Source organism: Amphiura filiformis, chromosome 14 (assembly GCF_039555335.1).
Source record: "Amphiura filiformis chromosome 14, Afil_fr2py, whole genome shotgun sequence".
Lineage (NCBI taxonomy): Eukaryota > Metazoa > Echinodermata > Ophiuroidea > Amphilepidida > Amphiuridae > Amphiura > Amphiura filiformis.
The window spans coordinates 4,992,086-5,012,938 of NC_092641.1; the positions used below are offsets into that span (position 1 = coordinate 4,992,086).

The 20,853-nt window shown below is 35.1% G+C and overlaps 1 protein-coding gene across 1 annotated transcript; it reads left to right on the forward strand.

Annotated features, from left to right (window-relative positions):
• The first annotated feature begins 13,430 nt into the window (after window positions 1-13,430).
• Window positions 13,431-15,170, forward strand: LOC140170564 (uncharacterized). The gene has a single exon (XM_072193910.1). It carries the CDS (start codon window positions 13,431-13,433, stop codon window positions 15,168-15,170), a length of 1,740 nt encoding a protein of 579 aa, XP_072050011.1.
• Window positions 15,171-20,853: the final 5,683 nt, after the last annotated feature.

A 20,853-nucleotide genomic window follows, 5' to 3' on the forward strand; every position in this document is an offset into this window, starting at 1 on the left:
CATAAGATTGTTACATTGCAAAAAGATGCATAAGAGTAAGATAATGTTTAAATTACGCCTACCCCATATTATTAAAGCACACATCCCAACTATACTTGCAAAAAAGATATGGGGAAGAAATGGGCAAAAAACTATATAGATCCAGCAAATGTCTCGAAAGATATGAGAATAGTCAAAGACAATAACGCACAGAACCTTTTCACAGCCAGACAAATTAATGTCCAGTTACCTTTCCCGAGACGAGCTCGCAGGAGAGGCGAAAGTATGAAGAAGAAATGACCATTGAAATGTTGCATGATATTGTTGCTAATTCTCTGTCATTCAAGCATCCCCTGCTCATTGATGACATGAATTTGTATGAGCTTGTAAAAAGGAAGCAACTAAAATTAAGCTTTCAAGACTGAAGGAGATTTATATGAACACTTTTGCAGATACTTGCAGGGTTAAAGCAAAATAAAAAAATCACCAAATGTTGATAAAAGTTGTCTGAGGAAATATCCGTTTCAAGTAGAAAAAGAGGACTACTGGGCACAGTATACCTATGACATGACCCCGGAGGGGTTCTCCTGGTTAAAGGTATACGGGGATGTGCCACGGTTTTGAGGGTACCTTAGCAATTTTGGTATGTCGATTGGTGGGTTTGCAGTGGAGACAATACACCAAATTGGGTGCATTAAGGCAAAAGTGCCCATAAAAGCGCCAAATTAGGACAAATTTGTGTGCTTTTTGGGTGTTTTTTGAAAATTGGAATACTATAGCTGTAACTTTAATAAGGTGTCATTTTAAAATTGAAAATGTATCCACATTTCACTATTAACTCCATTTATAGTGGCATCATCCATGTGGTTTATTCATGGCAGCGCTTTAAACAATATAAATCCTAAAGTGAGACATACATTGAATTTTGAATATATGTGATAATAACTGGCAATACTGTATAGAAGGAAATATTTTCCGAACTCAAATTTAACATTTAAATTCACATACTAAGTGTTCTTAGGGTAATTTTTAACCTTAATATTGCGTTCATTCCACAATAATTTTAAGGATGTGTACTATTTTTAAGACGTGTAAAAAGCTGAAAATATCTAAATTTTCATATTAACACTGACCATCCCAGATGATCAAATTGAATATGAAATAACTTTCTTTCTAAAAAGATATGTTACGTATGAAGGTGAAGTTTCATTTTCATATCTTTTAACTTAGGGCGAGACTTGTGTTGAATTTTGAAAAATATGAAAATATCTGGCAACACTGTATAAACTGATGTTTTACCCCCCAGATCAAAATAACTTTTCATAAGGCCAATGTATCATCTCAACATGACGAGGTCGATGTTTCTTTCTTTATTATAGAAATGCATTTTGGTATTTTTATGACTTGTAAAAAGTTGAAAATATCCACACCTCACAATTAAACCCCAATTATGGCAACACCCATGTGGTTTATCTGGCAACACTGTATAAACTGATGTCTTACCCCGCCCCCAGATCAAAATAACTTTTTCATAAGGCCAATATATCATCTCAACATGACGAGGTCGATGTTTCTTTCTTTATTATAGAAATGCATTTTGGTATTTCTATGACTTGTAAAAAGTTGAAAATATCCACAAATCACAATTAAACCCCAATTATGGCAACACCCATGTGGTTTAGAACAACACTGACCATTATAACTGATCAAATTTGATATGAATAAAAACTCTCTTTCTAATAAATGTTCCTTGAAAGGATGATGTTTCATTTTCACATCATTTAACTTAAGGTGAGATTTGTGTTGAATTTCGAAAAATAGGAAAATGTCTGGCAACACTATATACAGATGTGTTTTCCCCAAGCTCAAATGTAACTTTTCATAAGACCAATGTATCATCTCAACATGCTGTGGTCGATGTTGAAATCGGAACACTACCATATGGTTTATGAGCTATACAAAGTTGGTATATTTTCATACTTTGAAAAAATTGAAAAACACCCCTATTTCAAATAAATGGTATAACCCACCCTGACATCTGGTGATTATTTTTATACTTTCATTGCGGCATCTAAGGTTTGACCTATTCATACCTTATAAAGAAAAAATCATATTTATATTGTGTATATTAGTAACACTGGCTTCAAAACTTGACAATTTGACTGCTGAAAAATGCAAAAAAAGAGAAAATAGGCCTAAAATTGAAATTTGGCTGTTACCATGGCAACGGGGATATTTTTCCCAAATTTATTTCATGTGTGTTAGTTTGAGGTCAAGGTCCATCAAATATGAAAGTATAAAGAAAATCTATTTTTGACCGTGGCAAATAAATACTAAAAAATAACAGATAATGCCTCTTAAATGAGAGAGAAAAAAAAAAGTAAAGAATAATTATATTTAAAATTATTTCCCCACCGGGGGTGACACTCCTAATAAGTCCTTTGTCAGTATTCATATTTGGGCCATCTTCATATCCCGAACTGTCAAGAAGGTATGAACCCCCAAATAATGTCAAATGAAAGAGAACAAAGTAAAGAATATAATATAAATATTTTTTTTCACCGAGGGTAACACTCCTAATACCTGGGTCAATAGCTTAAAGACCTATTTAGTGATCCCAGCGCAAGTGTAAAAAAAATAAAATAGTTTATAAATGGCTTAAAAATGAAGAATAAGTCATTCAAATTGTCATTTGGTATTTTTGAAATGAAAAAAATAAAAAAAAACAAAAAAACAGCAGTACTGACGAAATTCAACACAAATCTCACCTTAAGTTAAATGATGTGAAAATGAAACATCATCCTTTCAAGGAACATTTATTAGAAAGAGAGTTTTATTCATATCAAATTTGATCAGTTATAATGGTCAGTGTTGTTCTAAACCACATGGGTGTTGCCATAATTGGGGTTTTATTGTGATTTGTGGATATTTTCAACTTTTAAAAGTTATAAAAATACCAAAATGCATTTCTATAATAAAGAAAGAAACATCGACCTCGTCATGTTGAGATGATACATTGGCCTTATGAAAAAGTTATTTTGATCGGGGGGGTAAAACATCAGTTTATACAGTGTTGCCAGATATTTTCCTATTTTTTCAAAATTCAACACAAGTCTCGCCATAAGTTAAAAGATATGAAAATGAAACTTCACCTTCATATGGAACATATCTTTTAGAAAGAAAGTTAATTTCATATTCAATTTGATCATCTGGGATGTATTATTCTAAGCCATATGGGTGTTGCCATAGCTGGCGTTTAATATGACAATATTTAGATATTTCCAGCTTTTTTACAAGTCTTAAAAATAGTACACACCTTTAAAATTATTGTGGAATGAACGCAATATTAAGGTTAAAATTAACCTAAGAACACTTAGTATGTGAATTTAAATTTTAAATTTGAGTTCGGAAAATATTTCCTTCTATACAGTATTGCCAGATATTATCACATAATTCAAAATTCAACGTATGTTGAGCTTTTTTCAGCTTTTTATCAGTTTTCAGCTATTTTTCAGTCTTAAAAATGCCAAAATACAATGGCATGCATTCCTAAAATAAAGATGTGAAAATGAAACATCGACCTCATCATGTTGAGATGATACATCGGTCTTATGAAAAATTTATATTTGAGCTTGGGGAAAAACATCTGTTTATACAGTGTTGCCAGATATTTTCCTATTTTTTCAAAATTCAGCACTAGTTTCACCTTAGGTTGAAAATGAAAGTTTATTAGAAAGAAATTTACTTTCATATTAAATTTGATCAGTTGTATAAATGGTCAGTGTTGTTCCAAACCACATGGGTGTTGCCATAATTAGGGTTAAATAGCGAGATGTGGTTATTTTTAAAGTTTTAAAAATACCAAAATACCATGGTATGCATTCCTTAAAAAATATGTGGAAGTGAAACATCAACTTCACCATGTTGAAATGATACATAATTGGTCTTATGAAAAATTTACACTTAAGCTTGGGGAAAACATATGTTTTTATACAGTGTTGCCAGATATTTTCCTATTTTTTTTTTTTTTTTAACACAAGTCTCACCTTAAGTTAAATGATGCGAAAATGAAACTTCACCTTAACAAGGAAAGTTTATTAAAATGAAATTTACTTTCATATTAAATTTGATCAGTTGTATAAATGGTCAGTGTTGTTCCAAACCACATGGGTGTTGCCATAATTAGGGTTTAATAGTGAGATGTCGATATTATTATAAGTCATAAGGGTTCAAATAGCGACGTTTTCACATATTTTTTGTGGACCTGAGAGTACATCAGACATATATTGAAATTTGCGATATAATACACATTTTATGGCAAATGATTAAAAATTGATATTTTTGAAATTTAACAGATCTCAAAAGTAAATTGTATAAATCTAGTGATATGTACTTAAAGTGTATGTAGCTGGAATGAAAAGCCGTCCATATGAAAATTTTGTGACCTTTCATATTGAAGATATAGATTTTTTCACCAAAACACCTAAGGTCTTTTGGGGAAAATCTATATCTTCACTATGAAAGGTCAAATTTTTCAATTAACATTAATTAATTGATTAGTGGTCGGCTTTTCATCCCAGCTACATACACTTTAAGTACACATCATTAGATTTATTAAATCAACTGTAATATGTCAAAAAAAAAAATTCAATATGCATAATTTACTCTAAAAGAAGGACATTTCTCGTATTCAAAATGCAATTTGGTATGTCTGATGTGCTCTCAGGTCCGACAAAAATACTGTGCAAAGGTGGGTGACCAACCCCTTAAAATACAACACAGAAAACATCAAACATGTATACTTTAAAATATACATAAAAGCCATAATGTTTTTACCAATATACACATACTAGCTAGGCTAAAATAAATTAAAATAACATAAGATTGTTACATTGCAAAAAGATGCATAAGAGTAAGATAATGTTTAAATTACGCCTACCCCATATTATTAAAGCACACATCCCAACTATACTTGCAAAAAAGATATGGGGAAGAAATGGGCAAAAACTATATAGATCCAGCAAATGTCTCGAAAGATATGAGAATAGTCAAAGACAATAACGCACAGAACCTTTTCACAGCCAGACAAATTAATGTCCAGTTACCTTTCCTGAGACGAGCTCGCAGGAGAGGCGAAAGTATGAAGAAGAAATGACCATTGAAATGTTGCATGATATTGTTGCTAATTCTCTGTCATTCAAGCATCCCTGCTCATTGATGACATGAATTTGTATGAGCTTGTAAAAAAGAAGCAACTAAAATTAAGCTTTCAAGACTGAAGGAGATTTATATGAACACTTTTGCAGATACTTGCAGGGTTAAAGCAAAATAAAAAAATCACCAAATGTTGATAAAAGTTGTCTGAGGAAATATCCGTTTCAAGTAGAAAAAGAGGACTACTGGGCACAGTATACCTATGACATGACCCCGGAGGGGGTTCTCCCTGGTTAAAGGTATACGGGGATGTGCCACGGTTTTGAGGGGTACCTTAGCAATTTTGGTATGTCGATTGGTGGGTTTGCAGTGGAGACAATACACCAAATTGGGTGCATTAAGGCAAAAGTGCCCATAAAAGCGCCAAATTAGGACAAATTTGTGTGCTTTTTGGGTGTTTTTTGTGAAAAATTGGAATACTATAGCTGTAACTTTAATAAGGTGTCATTTTAAAATTGAAAATGTATCCACATTTCACTATTAACTCCATTTATAGTGGCATCATCCATGTGGTTTATTCATGGCAGCGCTTTAAACAATATAAATCCTAAAGTGAGACATACATTGAATTTTGAATATATGTGATAATAACTGGCAATACTGTATAGAAGGAAATATTTTCCGAACTCAAATTTAACATTTAAATTCACATACTAAGTGTTCTTAGGGTAATTTTTAACCTTAATATTGCGTTCATTCCACAATAATTTTAAGGATGTGTACTATTTTTAAGACTTGTAAAAAGCTGGAAATATCTAAATTGTCATATTAACACTGACCATCCCAGATGATCAAATTGAATATGAAATTAACTTTCTTTCTAAAAAGATATGTTACGTATGAAGGTGAAGTTTCATTTTCATATCTTTTAACTTAGGGCGAGACTTGTGTTGAATTTTGAAAAAATATGAAAATATCTGGCAACACTGTATAAACTGATGTTTTACCCCCCCCCCCAGATCAAAATAACTTTTCATAAGGCCAATGTATCATCTCAACATGACGAGGTCGATGTTTCTTTCTTTATTATAGAAATGCATTTTGGTATTTTTATGACTTGTAAAAAGTTGAAAATATCCACACCTCACAATTAAACCCCAATTATGGCAACACCCATGTGGTTTATCTGGCAACACTGTATAAACTGATGTCTTACCCCGCCCCAGATCAAAATAACTTTTTCATAAGGCCAATATATCATCTCAACATGACGAGGTCGATGTTTCTTTCTTTATTATAGAAATGCATTTTGGTATTTCTATGACTTGTAAAAAGTTGAAAATATCCACAAATCACAATTAAACCCCAATTATGGCAACACCCATGTGGTTTAGAACAACACTGACCATTATAACTGATCAAATTTGATATGAATAAAAACTCTCTTTCTAATAAATGTTCCTTGAAAGGATGATGTTTCATTTTCACATCATTTAACTTAAGGTGAGATTTGTGTTGAATTTCGAAAAATAGGAAAATGTCTGGCAACACTATATACAGATGTGTTTTCCCCAAGCTCAAATGTAACTTTTTCATAAGACCAATGTATCATCTCAACATGCTGTGGTCGATGTTGAAATCGGAACACTACCATATGGTTTATGAGCTATACAAAGTTGGTATATTTTCATACTTTGAAAAAATTGAAAAACACCCCTATTTCAAATAAATGGTATAACCCACCCTGACATCTGGTGATTATTTTTATACTTTCATTGCGGCATCTAAGGTTTGACCTATTCATACCTTATAAAGAAAAAATCATATTTATATTGTGTATATTAGTAACACTGGCTTCAAAACTTGACAATTTGACTGCTGAAAAATGCAAAAATTGTGAAAATAGGCCTAAAATTGAAATTTGGCTGTTACCATGGCAACGGGGATATTTTTCCCAAATTTATTTCATGTGTGTTAGTTTGAGGTCAAGGTCCATCAAATATGAAAGTATAAAGAAAATCTATTTTTGACCGTGGCAATTATATTCTCAAAAATAACAGATAATGCCTCTTAAATGAGAGAGAAAAAAGTAAAGAATAATTATATTTAAAATTATTTCACCGGGGTGACACTCCTAATAAGTCCTTGGTCAGTATTCATATTTGGGCCATCTTCATATCCCGAACTGTCAAGAAGGTATGAACCCCCAAATAATGTCAAATGAAAGAGAACAAAGTAAAGAATATAATATAAATATTTTTTTTCACCGAGGGTAACACTCCTAATACCTGGGTCAATAGCTTAAAGACCTATTTAGTGATCCCAGCGCAAGTGTAAAAAAAAAAATAAAATTGTTTATAAATGGCTTAAAAATGAAGAATAAGTCATTCAAATTGTCATTTGGTATTTTTGAAATGACACATTTGGCAAAAAACAAAAAAACAGCAGTACTGACGAAATTCAACACAAATCTCACCTTAAGTTAAATGATGTGAAAATGAAACATCATCCTTTCAAGGAACATTTATTAGAAAGAGAGTTTTTATTCATATCAAATTTGATCAGTTATAATGGTCAGTGTTGTTCTAAACCACATGGGTGTTGCCATAATTGGGGTTTTATTGTGATTTGTGGATATTTTCAACTTTTTAAAGTTATAAAAATACCAAAATGCATTTCTATAATAAAGAAAGAAACATCGACCTCGTCATGTTGAGATGATACATTGGCCTTATGAAAAAGTTATTTTGATCGGGGGGTAAAACATCAGTTTATACAGTGTTGCCAGATATTTTCCTATTTTTTCAAAATTCAACACAAGTCTCGCCATAAGTTAAAAGATATGAAAATGAAACTTCACCTTCATATGGAACATATCTTTTTAGAAAGAAAGTTAATTTCATATTCAATTTGATCATCTGGGATGTATTATTCTAAGCCATATGGGTGTTGCCATAGCTGGCGTTTAATATGACAATATTTAGATATTTCCAGCTTTTTACAAGTCTTAAAAATAGTACACACCTTTAAAATTATTGTGGAATGAACGCAATATTAAGGTTAAAAATTAACCTAAGAACACTTAGTATGTGAATTTAAATTTTAAATTTGAGTTCGGAAAATATTTCCTTCTATACAGTATTGCCAGATATTATCACATAATTCAAAATTCAACGTATGTTGAGCTTTTTTCAGCTTTTTATCAGTTTTCAGCTATTTTTCAGTCTTAAAAATGCCAAAATACAATGGCATGCATTCCTAAAATAAAGATGTGAAAATGAAACATCGACCTCATCATGTTGAGATGATACATCGGTCTTATGAAAAATTTATATTTGAGCTTGGGGAAAAACATCTGTTTATACAGTGTTGCCAGATATTTTCCTATTTTTTCAAAATTCAGCACTAGTTTCACCTTAGGTTGAAAATGAAAGTTTATTAGAAAGAAATTTACTTTCATATTAAATTTGATCAGTTGTATAAATGGTCAGTGTTGTTCCAAACCACATGGGTGTTGCCATAATTAGGGTTAAATAGCGAGATGTGGTTATTTTAAAGTTTTAAAATACCAAAATACCATGGTATGCATTCCTTAAAAATATGTGGAAGTGAAACATCAACTTCACCATGTTGAAATGATACATAATTGGTCTTATGAAAAATTTACACTTAAGCTTGGGGAAAACATATGTTTATACAGTGTTGCCAGATATTTTCCTATTTTTTTCGAAATTTAACACAAGTCTCACCTTAAGTTAAATGATGCGAAAATGAAACTTCACCTTAACAAGGAAAGTTTATTAAAATGAAATTTACTTTCATATTAAATTTGATCAGTTGTATAAATGGTCAGTGTTGTTCCAAACCACATGGGTGTTGCCATAATTAGGGTTTAATAGTGAGATGTCGATATTATTATAAGTCATAAGGGTTCAAATAGCGACGTTTTCACATATTTTTTGTGGACCTGAGAGTACATCAGACATATATTGAAATTTGCGATATAATACACATTTTATGGCAAATGATTAAAATTGATATTTTTGAAATTTAACAGATCTCAAAAGTAAATTGTATAAATCTAGTGATATGTACTTAAAGTGTATGTAGCTGGAATGAAAAGCCGTCCATATGAAAATTTGACCTTTCATATTGAAGATATAGATTTTTTCACCAAAACACCTAAGGTCTTTTGGGGAAAATCTATATCTTCACTATGAAAGGTCAAATTTTTCAATTAACATTAATTAATTGATTAGTGGTCGGCTTTTCATCCCAGCTACATACACTTTAAGTACACATCATTAGATTTATTAAATCAACTGTAATATGTCAAAAAAAAAAAATTCAATATGCATAATTTACTCTAAAAGAAGGACATTTCTCGTATTCAAAATGCAATTTGGTATGTCTGATGTGCTCTCAGGTCCGACAAAAATACTGTGCAAAGGTGGGTGACCAACCCCTTAAAATACAACACAGAAAACATCAAACATGTATACTTTAAAATATACATAAAAGCCATAATGTTTTTACCAATATACACATACTAGCTAGGCTAAAATAAATTAAAATAACATAAGATTGTTACATTGCAAAAGATGCATAAGAGTAAGATAATGTTTAAATTACGCCTACCCCATATTATTAAAGCACACATCCCAACTATACTTGCAAAAAAGATATGGGGAAGAAATGGGCAAAAAACTATATAGATCCAGCAAATGTCTCGAAAGATATGAGAATAGTCAAAGACAATAACGCACAGAACCTTTTCACAGCCAGACAAATTAATGTCCAGTTACCTTTCCCGAGACGAGCTCGCAGGAGAGGCGAAAGTATGAAGAAGAAATGACCATTGAAATGTTGCATGATATTGTTGCTAATTCTCTGTCATTCAAGCATCCCCTGCTCATTGATGACATGAATTTGTATGAGCTTGTAAAAAGGAAGCAACTAAAATTAAGCTTTCAAGACTGAAGGAGATTTATATGAACACTTTTGCAGATACTTGCAGGGTTAAAGCAAAATAAAAAATCACCAAATGTTGATAAAAGTTGTCTGAGGAAATATCCGTTTCAAGTAGAAAAAGAGGACTACTGGGCACAGTATACCTATGACATGACCCCGGAGGATGTTCTCCCTGGTTAAAGGTATACGGGGATGTGCCACGGTTTTGAGGGGTACCTTAGCAATTTTGGTATGTCGATGGGTGGGTTTGCAGTGGAGACAATACACCAAATTGGGTGCATTAAGGCAAAAGTGCCCATAAAAGCGCCAAATTAGGACAAATTTGTGTGCTTTTTTTTTTTTTTTTTGAAAAATTGGAATACTATAGCTGTAACTTTAATAAGGTGTCATTTTAAAATTGAAAATGTATCCACATTTCACTATTAACTCCATTTATAGTGGCATCATCCATGTGGTTTATTCATGGCAGCGCTTTAAACAATATAAATCCTAAAGTGAGACATACATTGAATTTTGAATATATGTGATAATAACTGGCAATACTGTATAGAAGGAAATATTTTCCGAACTCAAATTTAACATTTAAATTCACATACTAAGTGTTCTTAGGGTAATTTTTAACCTTAATATTGCGTTCATTCCACAATAATTTTAAGGATGTGTACTATTTTTAAGACTTGTAAAAGCTGGAAATATCTAAATTGTCATATTAACACTGACCATCCCAGATGATCAAATTGAATATGAAATTAACTTTCTTTCTAAAAAGATATGTTACGTATGAAGGTGAAGTTTCATTTTCATATCTTTTAACTTAGGGCGAGACTTGTGTTGAATTTTGAAAAAATATGAAAATATCTGGCAACACTGTATAAACTGATGTTTTACCCCCCAGATCAAAATAACTTTTCATAAGGCCAATGTATCATCTCAACATGACGAGGTCGATGTTTCTTTCTTTATTATAGAAATGCATTTTGGTATTTTTATGACTTGTAAAAAGTTGAAAATATCCACACCTCACAATTAAACCCCAATTATGGCAACACCCATGTGGTTTATCTGGCAACACTGTATAAACTGATGTCTTACCCCGCCCCAGATCAAAATAACTTTTTCATAAGGCCAATATATCATCTCAACATGACGAGGTCGATGTTTCTTTCTTTATTATAGAAATGCATTTTGGTATTTCTATGACTTGTAAAAAGTTGAAAATATCCACAAATCACAATTAAACCCCAATTATGGCAACACCCATGTGGTTTAGAACAACACTGACCATTATAACTGATCAAATTTGATATGAATAAAAACTCTCTTTCTAATAAATGTTCCTTGAAAGGATGATGTTTCATTTTCACATCATTTAACTTAAGGTGAGATTTGTGTTGAATTTCGAAAAATAGGAAAATGTCTGGCAACACTATATACAGATGTGTTTTCCCAAGCTCAAATGTAACTTTTTCATAAGACCAATGTATCATCTCAACATGCTGTGGTCGATGTTGAAATCGGAACACTACCATATGGTTTATGAGCTATACAAAGTTGGTATATTTTCATACTTTGAAAAATTGAAAAACACCCCTATTTCAAATAAATGGTATAACCCACCCTGACATCTGGTGATTATTTTTATACTTTCATTGCGGCATCTAAGGTTTGACCTATTCATACCTTATAAAGAAAAAATCATATTTATATTGTGTATATTAGTAACACTGGCTTCAAAACTTGACAATTTGACTGCTGAAAAATGCAAAAATTGTGAAAATAGGCCTAAAATTGAAATTTGGCTGTTACCATGGCAACGGGGATATTTTTCCCAAATTTATTTCATGTGTGTTAGTTTGAGGTCAAGGTCCATCAAATATGAAAGTATAAAGAAAATCTATTTTTGACCGTGGCAATTATATTCTCAAAAATAACAGATAATGCCTCTTAAATGAGAGAGAAAAAAGTAAAGAATAATTATATTTAAAATTATTTCCCCACCGGGGGTGACACTCCTAATAAGTCCTTGGTCAGTATTCATATTTGGGCCATCTTCATATCCCGAACTGTCAAGAAGGTATGAACCCCCAAATAATGTCAAATGAAAGAGAACAAAGTAAAGAATATAATATAAATATTTTTTTTCACCGAGGGTAACACTCCTAATACCTGGGTCAATAGCTTAAAGACCTATTTAGTGATCCCAGCGCAAGTGTAAAAAAAATAAAATTGTTTATAAATGGCTTAAAAATGAAGAATAAGTCATTCAAATTGTCATTTGGTATTTTTGAAATGACACATTTGGCAAAAAACAAAAAAACAGCAGTACTGACGAAGTTGAAGCCACATTCAAATACATGTAGCTAATTTTGGTGGTGGGTGACATATGTCACAGGGGTAGGTGATGCGTCTAGTGCACATAGTTGTAGTTGTAGATGTAGTTAGCTGCTGTTTCCCTATCCTTCATTCTTAGCTTTCTACCCTACTAGCGTTCTCCTAGCTTCTCTTCTATCAATCTCCTCGCTTCTCTTTTTTTTGCTTGCTTGAAACGCTTCTATACTGCGGATCAACCCAACTTGCCGCTGGCTAGCCGCAAGGCGAAAAGGGAAGCAAATTATGTAAGTCTTCTCCTGCCAGTACATAGCCTCTCCTTACTCAAGACTCCTCACGGCCTCCCAGCGGTCACTACCGGGCAACTGGCATCTTGCGATACCAGGCAGACATGAGGGGATCTCGGAGCAACAAGCGGCCCTAGAGGTGCAGTATGCATGACCCACCGGCGTGTGGATACGCTCTGGTGCTCACCAACGCTTGTCCCAGCTATGGGTTAAATAGCTAAGGTAGTCCACTACCTTAGGCGGATTTGGGATCTAATCTCAACAACGGCAAGAGGGTGCTTTGAAGGTAATTCATCGTACAGCCAGTGAACAAAATCAGGGAGTCCTGAGACCTGAGCAACAACTTGGCGCTTTTGGTTGGAGACAAAAGTAACAAGTGCAGAGGGCGGATGAAGAAAGAAGCACAACTTTCATTCTCAACGGCCACAGGACACCTGTTGATAGGAGTTGCGACCATCAACAGTACCTACAGCAACTGAAAGACTAACAATAATGGCTACAACCAAAAGCACTAGGGTTAAAGCCCCTACCAAAGCATAATATAGCTCCGAATCTGTATCACCTGCTGATATTCATGAAGTGGTCACCTTAAAGCCGAAAGGAGGGGTGAACACGGATAGAGGAGGAGTAAGTGAGTTAAGTAAAGTAAGTAAGTCAAAACTCCTTAAATGTAAGAAGTCGTTGTACATTTCTACTCTCAACACAAGAACAATGAGTAGTATGCATCTTCAAGAGGAAATATGTGGTCTAGCCAAGTTATACAACCACGACATTGTTGGAATACAGGAACACCGAATTGTGCACCAAGACGAGGAAATCAGGCATCAGGATCTTTATGATGGATATCAACTCGTCTCATCCTCTGCTTGGAGAAATACTGGCGGAGTATCCATTGGAGGAGTCGGACTACTGTTAAGCCCAAAAGCTAAGAGAGCATTTCTATTTTGTAACTCTGTGTCACCAAGAATATTGTGCATGACCTTTGCTGGCAATCCAAGGACTACAGTTATTGTCACCTACTGTCCTACAAACGTGTCTGAGGAAAGAGATGCAGAACAACACTTCCAGCTACTAGACAGAACGATACGACAAGTTCCAGCCCACAACTTTCTGATCGTTATGGGAGACTTCAATGGTCGTGTTGGCAAGGAATACTACAACTTTCCATATCATGAAACCACCAACAGAACTGGTGAAATGCTTCACAACCTAGCCCTGGAAAATGATCTTATTATCACAAATGTTTGTTTTAGGAAGAAGGAACCACGACTCTGGACGTGTAGCTTACCATCTGGATTTAAGGTACAGATAGATTACATCCTGGTACGCAGAAAGTGGAGAAATAGTGTTACCAACTCCTGTGCCTACAACTCCTTTGCTAGCATAGGGTCAGACCACCGCATAGTGACAGCCAAAATACGCCTTAGTCTAAGAGCTAGTGGTAAAACTCCACCAAGGAAAGTTAAGTATGACTGGAGACAACTAGTACATGATGATGAGCTTCAGGAGCGCTACACTATTAAGGTGCAGAACCAATTCAGTGCACTAAGGAAGAACTGTGATGATAATGTTACAGCAGTGTATGAATGCTTTATCCAGGCCAACAAAGATATTGCGGAGGAGCTAATTCCAAAAGCTAGGAAGCGCCCTAAGGAAGCAATCTGGCATGATCCCAGGATTGAAGAAGCGAGGAGAGAACTACAGCAAGCGCAACTTGTGGACAGCCAAGAAGTTTCAAGCATATCAAGATCAGAACTGCAGTCTAAGAAGAATCATCTGAGAAAGGTTTATGAAGAGGCAAATGAACAAATCCTAAAAAGAAAGATCAAGGAGGTGGAAAATTGTAACATCAACTGCCAGCATAAGGCAGCCTGGGACCTCATCAATGAAGTTAGTGGGCGTAAATCTGCTAAAAAAAGTCAAATAAAAGGGGACACGCAAGGCGAAAGACTGAATGCTTGGTTCCAACACTTCCAGCAACTACTTGGAGACCCACCAGATGTAACCGATGAGTATGAAGCCATAGATCAAGTATACGAAGAGTTCAACATGCGAACTGATGCTTTTGATCAGGTTGAATATGACACTGCCAAAAAAGACATTTCAGAAGGGAAAAGCACCGGTGAGGATGGGATTCCACCTGAAGTACTAAAACGCTGCAACCTTGATGACATAGTCCTCAACTTCTGCAATGAGGCATTGATGAATGGAAAGAAACCTGACCAGTGGTCAATTCTCAACCTCATACCAATCCCCAAAAGTGGAGATTTAAGAGAAGGGAAGAACTACAGGGGAATATGTCTGTCATCCATCGTAGCTAAAACATTCAACAGGCTGCTACTCAATAGGATTCGCCCTTACCTTGACCCGGTCCTGAGATTCAACCAAAATGGTTTTCGACCTGGGAGATCTACGGTGTCACAAATACTTGCTCTAAGGAGGAAAATTTAGGAAGTCAAGAACAACAATCTCAATGCAGCAGTAATATTCATCGATTTCAAGAAGGCATTTGATACCATCCACCGTGGGAAAATGCTTGACATAATGAGAGCATATGGAGTCCCAGAGAGGCTAGTGGCTGCCATAGGATGCATGTACCATCATACAATAGCTCATGTCACATCACCTGATGGTGTCACTAGGGATTTTGAGATCCAAGCAGGAGTTCTGCAGGGAGACACTCTGGCACCATTCCTCTTTATCGTAGTCCTTGATTATGTTCTAAGGAAGGCTATGGAAGGCAATGAAGAGCGACTTGGCTTTACTCTGGAGCCCAGGAAAAGTAGGCGAACAGGCCCACGCACAATCACAGACCTGGATTTTGCAGACGATATTGCTCTTCTAGCTGACAACCTCAAAGACGCGCAAGAACTGTTACATCTTGTTGAAGCTGCTGCACAGAAGGTGGGACTAGGAATGAATGCCAAGAAGACCAAGGCAATGCTGTACAAGGAAACTCCGTCTTCAATAAAAACACTGGACGGAAGCGAATTGGAGATAGTACAAGACTTCAAATATCTAGGTGCATGGACTGCCAGTAGTGAGAAGGACTTCAACATCAGAAAGGCACTTGCTTGGAAAGCATGCAACAGCATGGACAAGATCTGGAAAAGTAATCTACCAAGAGATCTAAATATCAAGTTGTTTACCACCACTGTAGAATCGGTACTAACATATGGCGCTGAAACATGGACAATAACAACCAAAATGAGAAAAGCTATGGATGGCTGCTATACCCGTCTCTTGCGGAAGGCACTAGATATCTCATGGCAAACTCACACCACCAACAAAAAGAACTATATGGGAATCTGTTACCAATCTCTGAGAGGCTCAGGATTAGAAGGTTAAAGTTTGCAGGGCACTGTGCAAGAAGCGAAGAGGAAGCGGCTTCACGTGTTCTTATGTGGCAGCCCAAACATGGAAAGCGAACAAGAGGTGCACCCAAGAAGGATTATATCAAGATGTTGGCAGATGATACAGGATTAACTGGCCCAGACATCAAGAATTGTATGCTTGACAGAGCAGTTTGGAGAGCCATTATGGGAGTCCGACTACAAGAGTCGACATAAGCAAGTAAGCAAGTAGCTAATTTAGATACTGTCAGTATCTAAATTACAGATTCGTGTAAAATGTCTTATTTTGTCTTAAATACACGGTTTTCGGCTGAACCACTCGCAGGCTATGTTAGCACATCTATGACAATGACAAAGGTACCAACATGATTTTTACGGTCGTCCGTAAATCATTGAATGGGCTTTTAAGCCACATTGTTCAGCTATGGTGCGGTAACTGCTCTAGTTTTCATTACACGAATTTCCATTTTAAAAGCCAGGGGAAAGTAAGGGAGTGAAGGGGGAAGGGGGTAAAAAGAGGGGAACAGATTGAGAGGAGAGGTTAGGTGAGGGAGAAAACAAAAAGAAAAACAAAAAAAGAAAGAGAAGGAGAGATAGGGAGAAGGGGGAGAGAAAGGAGAAGAGCGTGTAGGCCTAAGAAAGCATAAGTGCAGAGAAAGGAAAAGAAAGGAATGAATAAATACCGTAATTGTAATAAAAAATATTATAGACATAAAGCACAAAACAGGACTAGGCAGTCACTCAATGATGCCAAAGCCTTTATGTATTACGTAATTACATGCCAAATGTATTTCACACCTGCAATGTCACCCAATTTGGAAAACTGGAAGTTGAATGTACACTCTCATGAATATTGATAAGGAGAAAAAAGGAGTGTTTCTTGGAACTGATAAAAAATAATTTTTGGCTAAGTGAACTACGAGGGTCATTCAAAAAGTTCTGCCTCCATTATCATATCTCTGTTATCTTACGTACCAGGATGTCGATGTTTTCTTCTCATATAAAACATATTTCATTTTGTTTTGAAGTTCCAAGGCACGACAGGAAGCTCTAATAAAACAAAAATGTTTATCCTGAGTAAGCAGTTGGACAACCACATCTTGAAAAAAAAAATTAATAAACATTATGAAATGATACAATATGATGCTTACTAAACCTTTGGCTTCAGTTTTGAACCGTTTCCGATGTACCAAATCTATATTCGCTTTAACCAACATATCTTAACAACCATAAATTACATTTTCATCAAATATTTTTATTTTGTAGCCTTGATTCACGCATATATTCATGAGTAATATCAATTGGCTGGCACGTGACATAACAGAGATGTGATGATGGAGGTAGACATTTTTGAATGAGCCTCGTATTTTGCAGGCTCCTTACTTAAAAATTATCCACGCTTTATGGCGGGATCATTTGCTCCGTCCTGCCTAAATACGTTTATTTGAAATTCGTATGGAGGAGAGACATAAAGAGTTTTTGAATCAATAAATACATACATAGGGCCAAGGAGGTTTTAATAAGAATGGAGGGGCAATAATGCTTTTATATGTTTGTCTCAGGGCCCTACTGAAAATCAACATTGTAATATTTGTTGAGTAGGTTACCCTGTTTAAATATGGTTAATAAATAAATAAATAAATAAATTACGTTACGCATAATTCCTTTGTGCTAATTTGATTTCAAGACAAAAGGGTCCCGCCATTAAATCGGTAACTGACCTGGTAAACCATATAAACGCTTTACAAGGCAGCCTACTGTCAGTAGGTGATCAAAATAAAGTTGAGTGGAAGCACCTACTTGAATGAGAGGTACCCTTTGTTCTCATACAGCCGAACGGGTGTGATGAATAACCGCAAGGCAAAATGTTTAAATTGTTCACAATGCCCTTCAAATAACTGATGCGCAGTTATTAACCTATAATTTAAATTGGACACATTTTAGAACGTAATCCCTCTTGACCCCCAAAACAGACCCCTCCCCATGTGTAAGCCAAACCTGATTATAACCCTCTATGCAGCTAATGCTTGAACCATTTAGGCATTACTCTGTTGATCACAGTACTTAATATGCAGCAAATAGTGAAGGTGATTTTCAATAATCAAACCCTCTTTGACCCCTGCATGCCCTTGAAATTCTAATTTGTGTTCACCCCACAGATACCAGTAAATGTCAATGCATATGTGTCAGTCGTATCTCTGTACCATGTAATCTGTACGTAAATGCGAGAAATAAATTGCTATCCTCCCTGTAGAGTAAATATAGCATGGAAAACAGTGACATGATCGACGGGAATTGTAAAAATAAAAATATTTTTTCACCAAGTTCGCAGATAATGTTAAGTGACCTATGGGTTTGAACTCTAGTCAGTCTATCAACCTAGAAGTACATGCAACCCGAATCTGTGGCATCGGAGTCAATGCTATGCGTCACATGCACTGCGTGTTAAAAAAAACGCGACGCATAAAGAGCGTGGTGTGCTCAGCAAGTTAAAATCGTGCAGCATTTGGTGCGCCAAAGAAGCATTTACACACGCATTGCACTGAAATAATTATTCTCATACCTCCAGTTTACGAGGTCTATTTACTTTGTACTTCTGAGTTGACGGACTATAATCACGAAGTTCCCGTGTTTGAATGGATAAAGCACAGGTCTAATAAACGATTACTGGGCGGGATCACCTTTTGTTTTACATGTCCGATTCATTTTAATTCAAATATTGAATAAATTGCTTTGTCATTTTGGAAATATTCTGAGTCATACTTGTCAAATTTGAATAGATTCTACTCACTTGTGAAGAATTAATTTTAAGAGTGTTTGCTTTGGCAAAACACCCAAAAATTACCTCCTGATGCGTGTAAGTGGCTATTGAACATATACACGAAAGAGAGCTTTACAGCAGCAATATCACAGGGGTTGTTATGTTTTGAATGGTATATTATTTATGTGTACCAGTGGTCAAAAATTAAAAGCTCGTGAAAGTCAGATAAAAAGAGACCAGTCATTTTTTGGCATAGATATCAACCTAGCGTCTCTTTTGATGTAAATTAATGCACGTAGATCGCGACCTTTAGTACATCAATTTAGGAAGACTATTATAGCATAACAAAAGGGTTGTTCCTGATAGATGCATAAATCCATTATAGGGTGAAATTTGGTCATTTGGAAGAACACACTATAATCCTTTCCTGGCGCATGCGTGTATGGAATATCATTGTTTGGTCTGGCTGAAAAAGGTCTGGTGACATGTACCATATGTACAGCACATGGAGTATTCTGTGATGCGGGAATAAGACGAGAAAGACGACAGTACCCATTTTGAAAATGACAAAACATCTTGTGCAATTTTCAAGAATCTGCAATCATTTGTTGAATCTAGGAAACTTAATTAAACATGCAATGGTTCCTTACTGACATGCCAGTTTCATGCCACAGCGTCTCCAGAAGATGATTTATAGAACAAATGACAGATGACATTTAGCCAATCAGATTCGCCTCTTCTTATGTCTGGGGTGCTTGGTTGGATGGGCGACCTGTACCTCAGCACACTGTACGGAGTACTCCAGATTCCAGACAAATACAGCAGCGATACAGGAGTACAGTGTAGGGGAGAGGTGAGGGAGAGAAGATGGAGATACTAGAGAGAGGAAGAGAAGGAATAGGAGAAAGGAAGGTAATAAACGGTTCCAAAAAAAGTCCCCCCTAAGAATTGTTGGTATAATCCAAAAACGGCTTGATCAATTCTTTTGTTTTAAAGTTTAGAACATAGGCTGATTAGTTATGCATCAAGTGAACGTAGTTTTGTTGTCATCTTTTATCATCTTCACTGAGAAATACAGCCATTTATAAAATTGTCGGCCAAAAAAAAGTTGCACTTTTCTACATAATTAGTGTTTCAAACGAGGAAACACGACTTAATTTAATACATTAGATAAAGGCTTAAAACCCAACTTTTAGGCACTGATTCATTTGTAATCCTCATTTAGGCCTGTGAAATAGATTGTCTGTGAAAAATGAGCAGGATCCGACTGTTTATGACGATTTGGCTAAACTTTCAAAATGTGTTACATTTTAGAAACACCAAGCTATTTGAGGTGGCGTAAGCTGTATAGGCTATAGGGTGATCTAGTCGGCATTTTTCTGGGAAAAAAATGCCGGCCTTCGTATATAATTTCTACAATGGATGTCTTCATCTTACCTTCAACTTGCAGAAAGGGTAAGTTTTGAAGAACTGAGTCGCTCTGGAGGCAAGAAATAGACGTCTTTCTTGACCCTGTTTGTACAGAAAGTCAATGGGGGCTATTTACTGGTGTGCACCCTTCTGATATCAAATAATTGGCGTAAGTTAAGGTTATTGATTGATTTCCTATTTATTCTATTTATTTATTTCATCTTTAACCTGGGACAAGCAATCAGTGACCAGCACTGTTCTATCTTGCTGCACAGGAAACAACGCAAACATGTATTAAAAATACACATAAAAGGCATACAATTATTACCATATGCACATACTATTTACAAGAAATTAAAATAACATAGAATTATTACATTTACAAAATGATGCATCAAAAAGTTTAAAAAAAATTAAAATTACCCCGCATAATTAAGGGTTCTGGTAGCAATGTTTGGACAGTATTTTTGTGGGACATGAGAGCACATCAAACATATCGAATGGCATTTTGAATACGGAGAATGTCCTGATATCAAATATATTTGATTTTTTGAAATATCGGGATTCGTGTATTATACACATTTTATGGCAAATAATTAAAAATTTAGAT

Bases quoted from the DNA above. Each gene is read 5' to 3' on its own strand.
- LOC140170564 (XM_072193910.1), top strand. From the start codon at position 13,431: ATGAGTAGTATGCATCTTCAAGAGGAAATATGTGGTCTAGCCAAGTTA.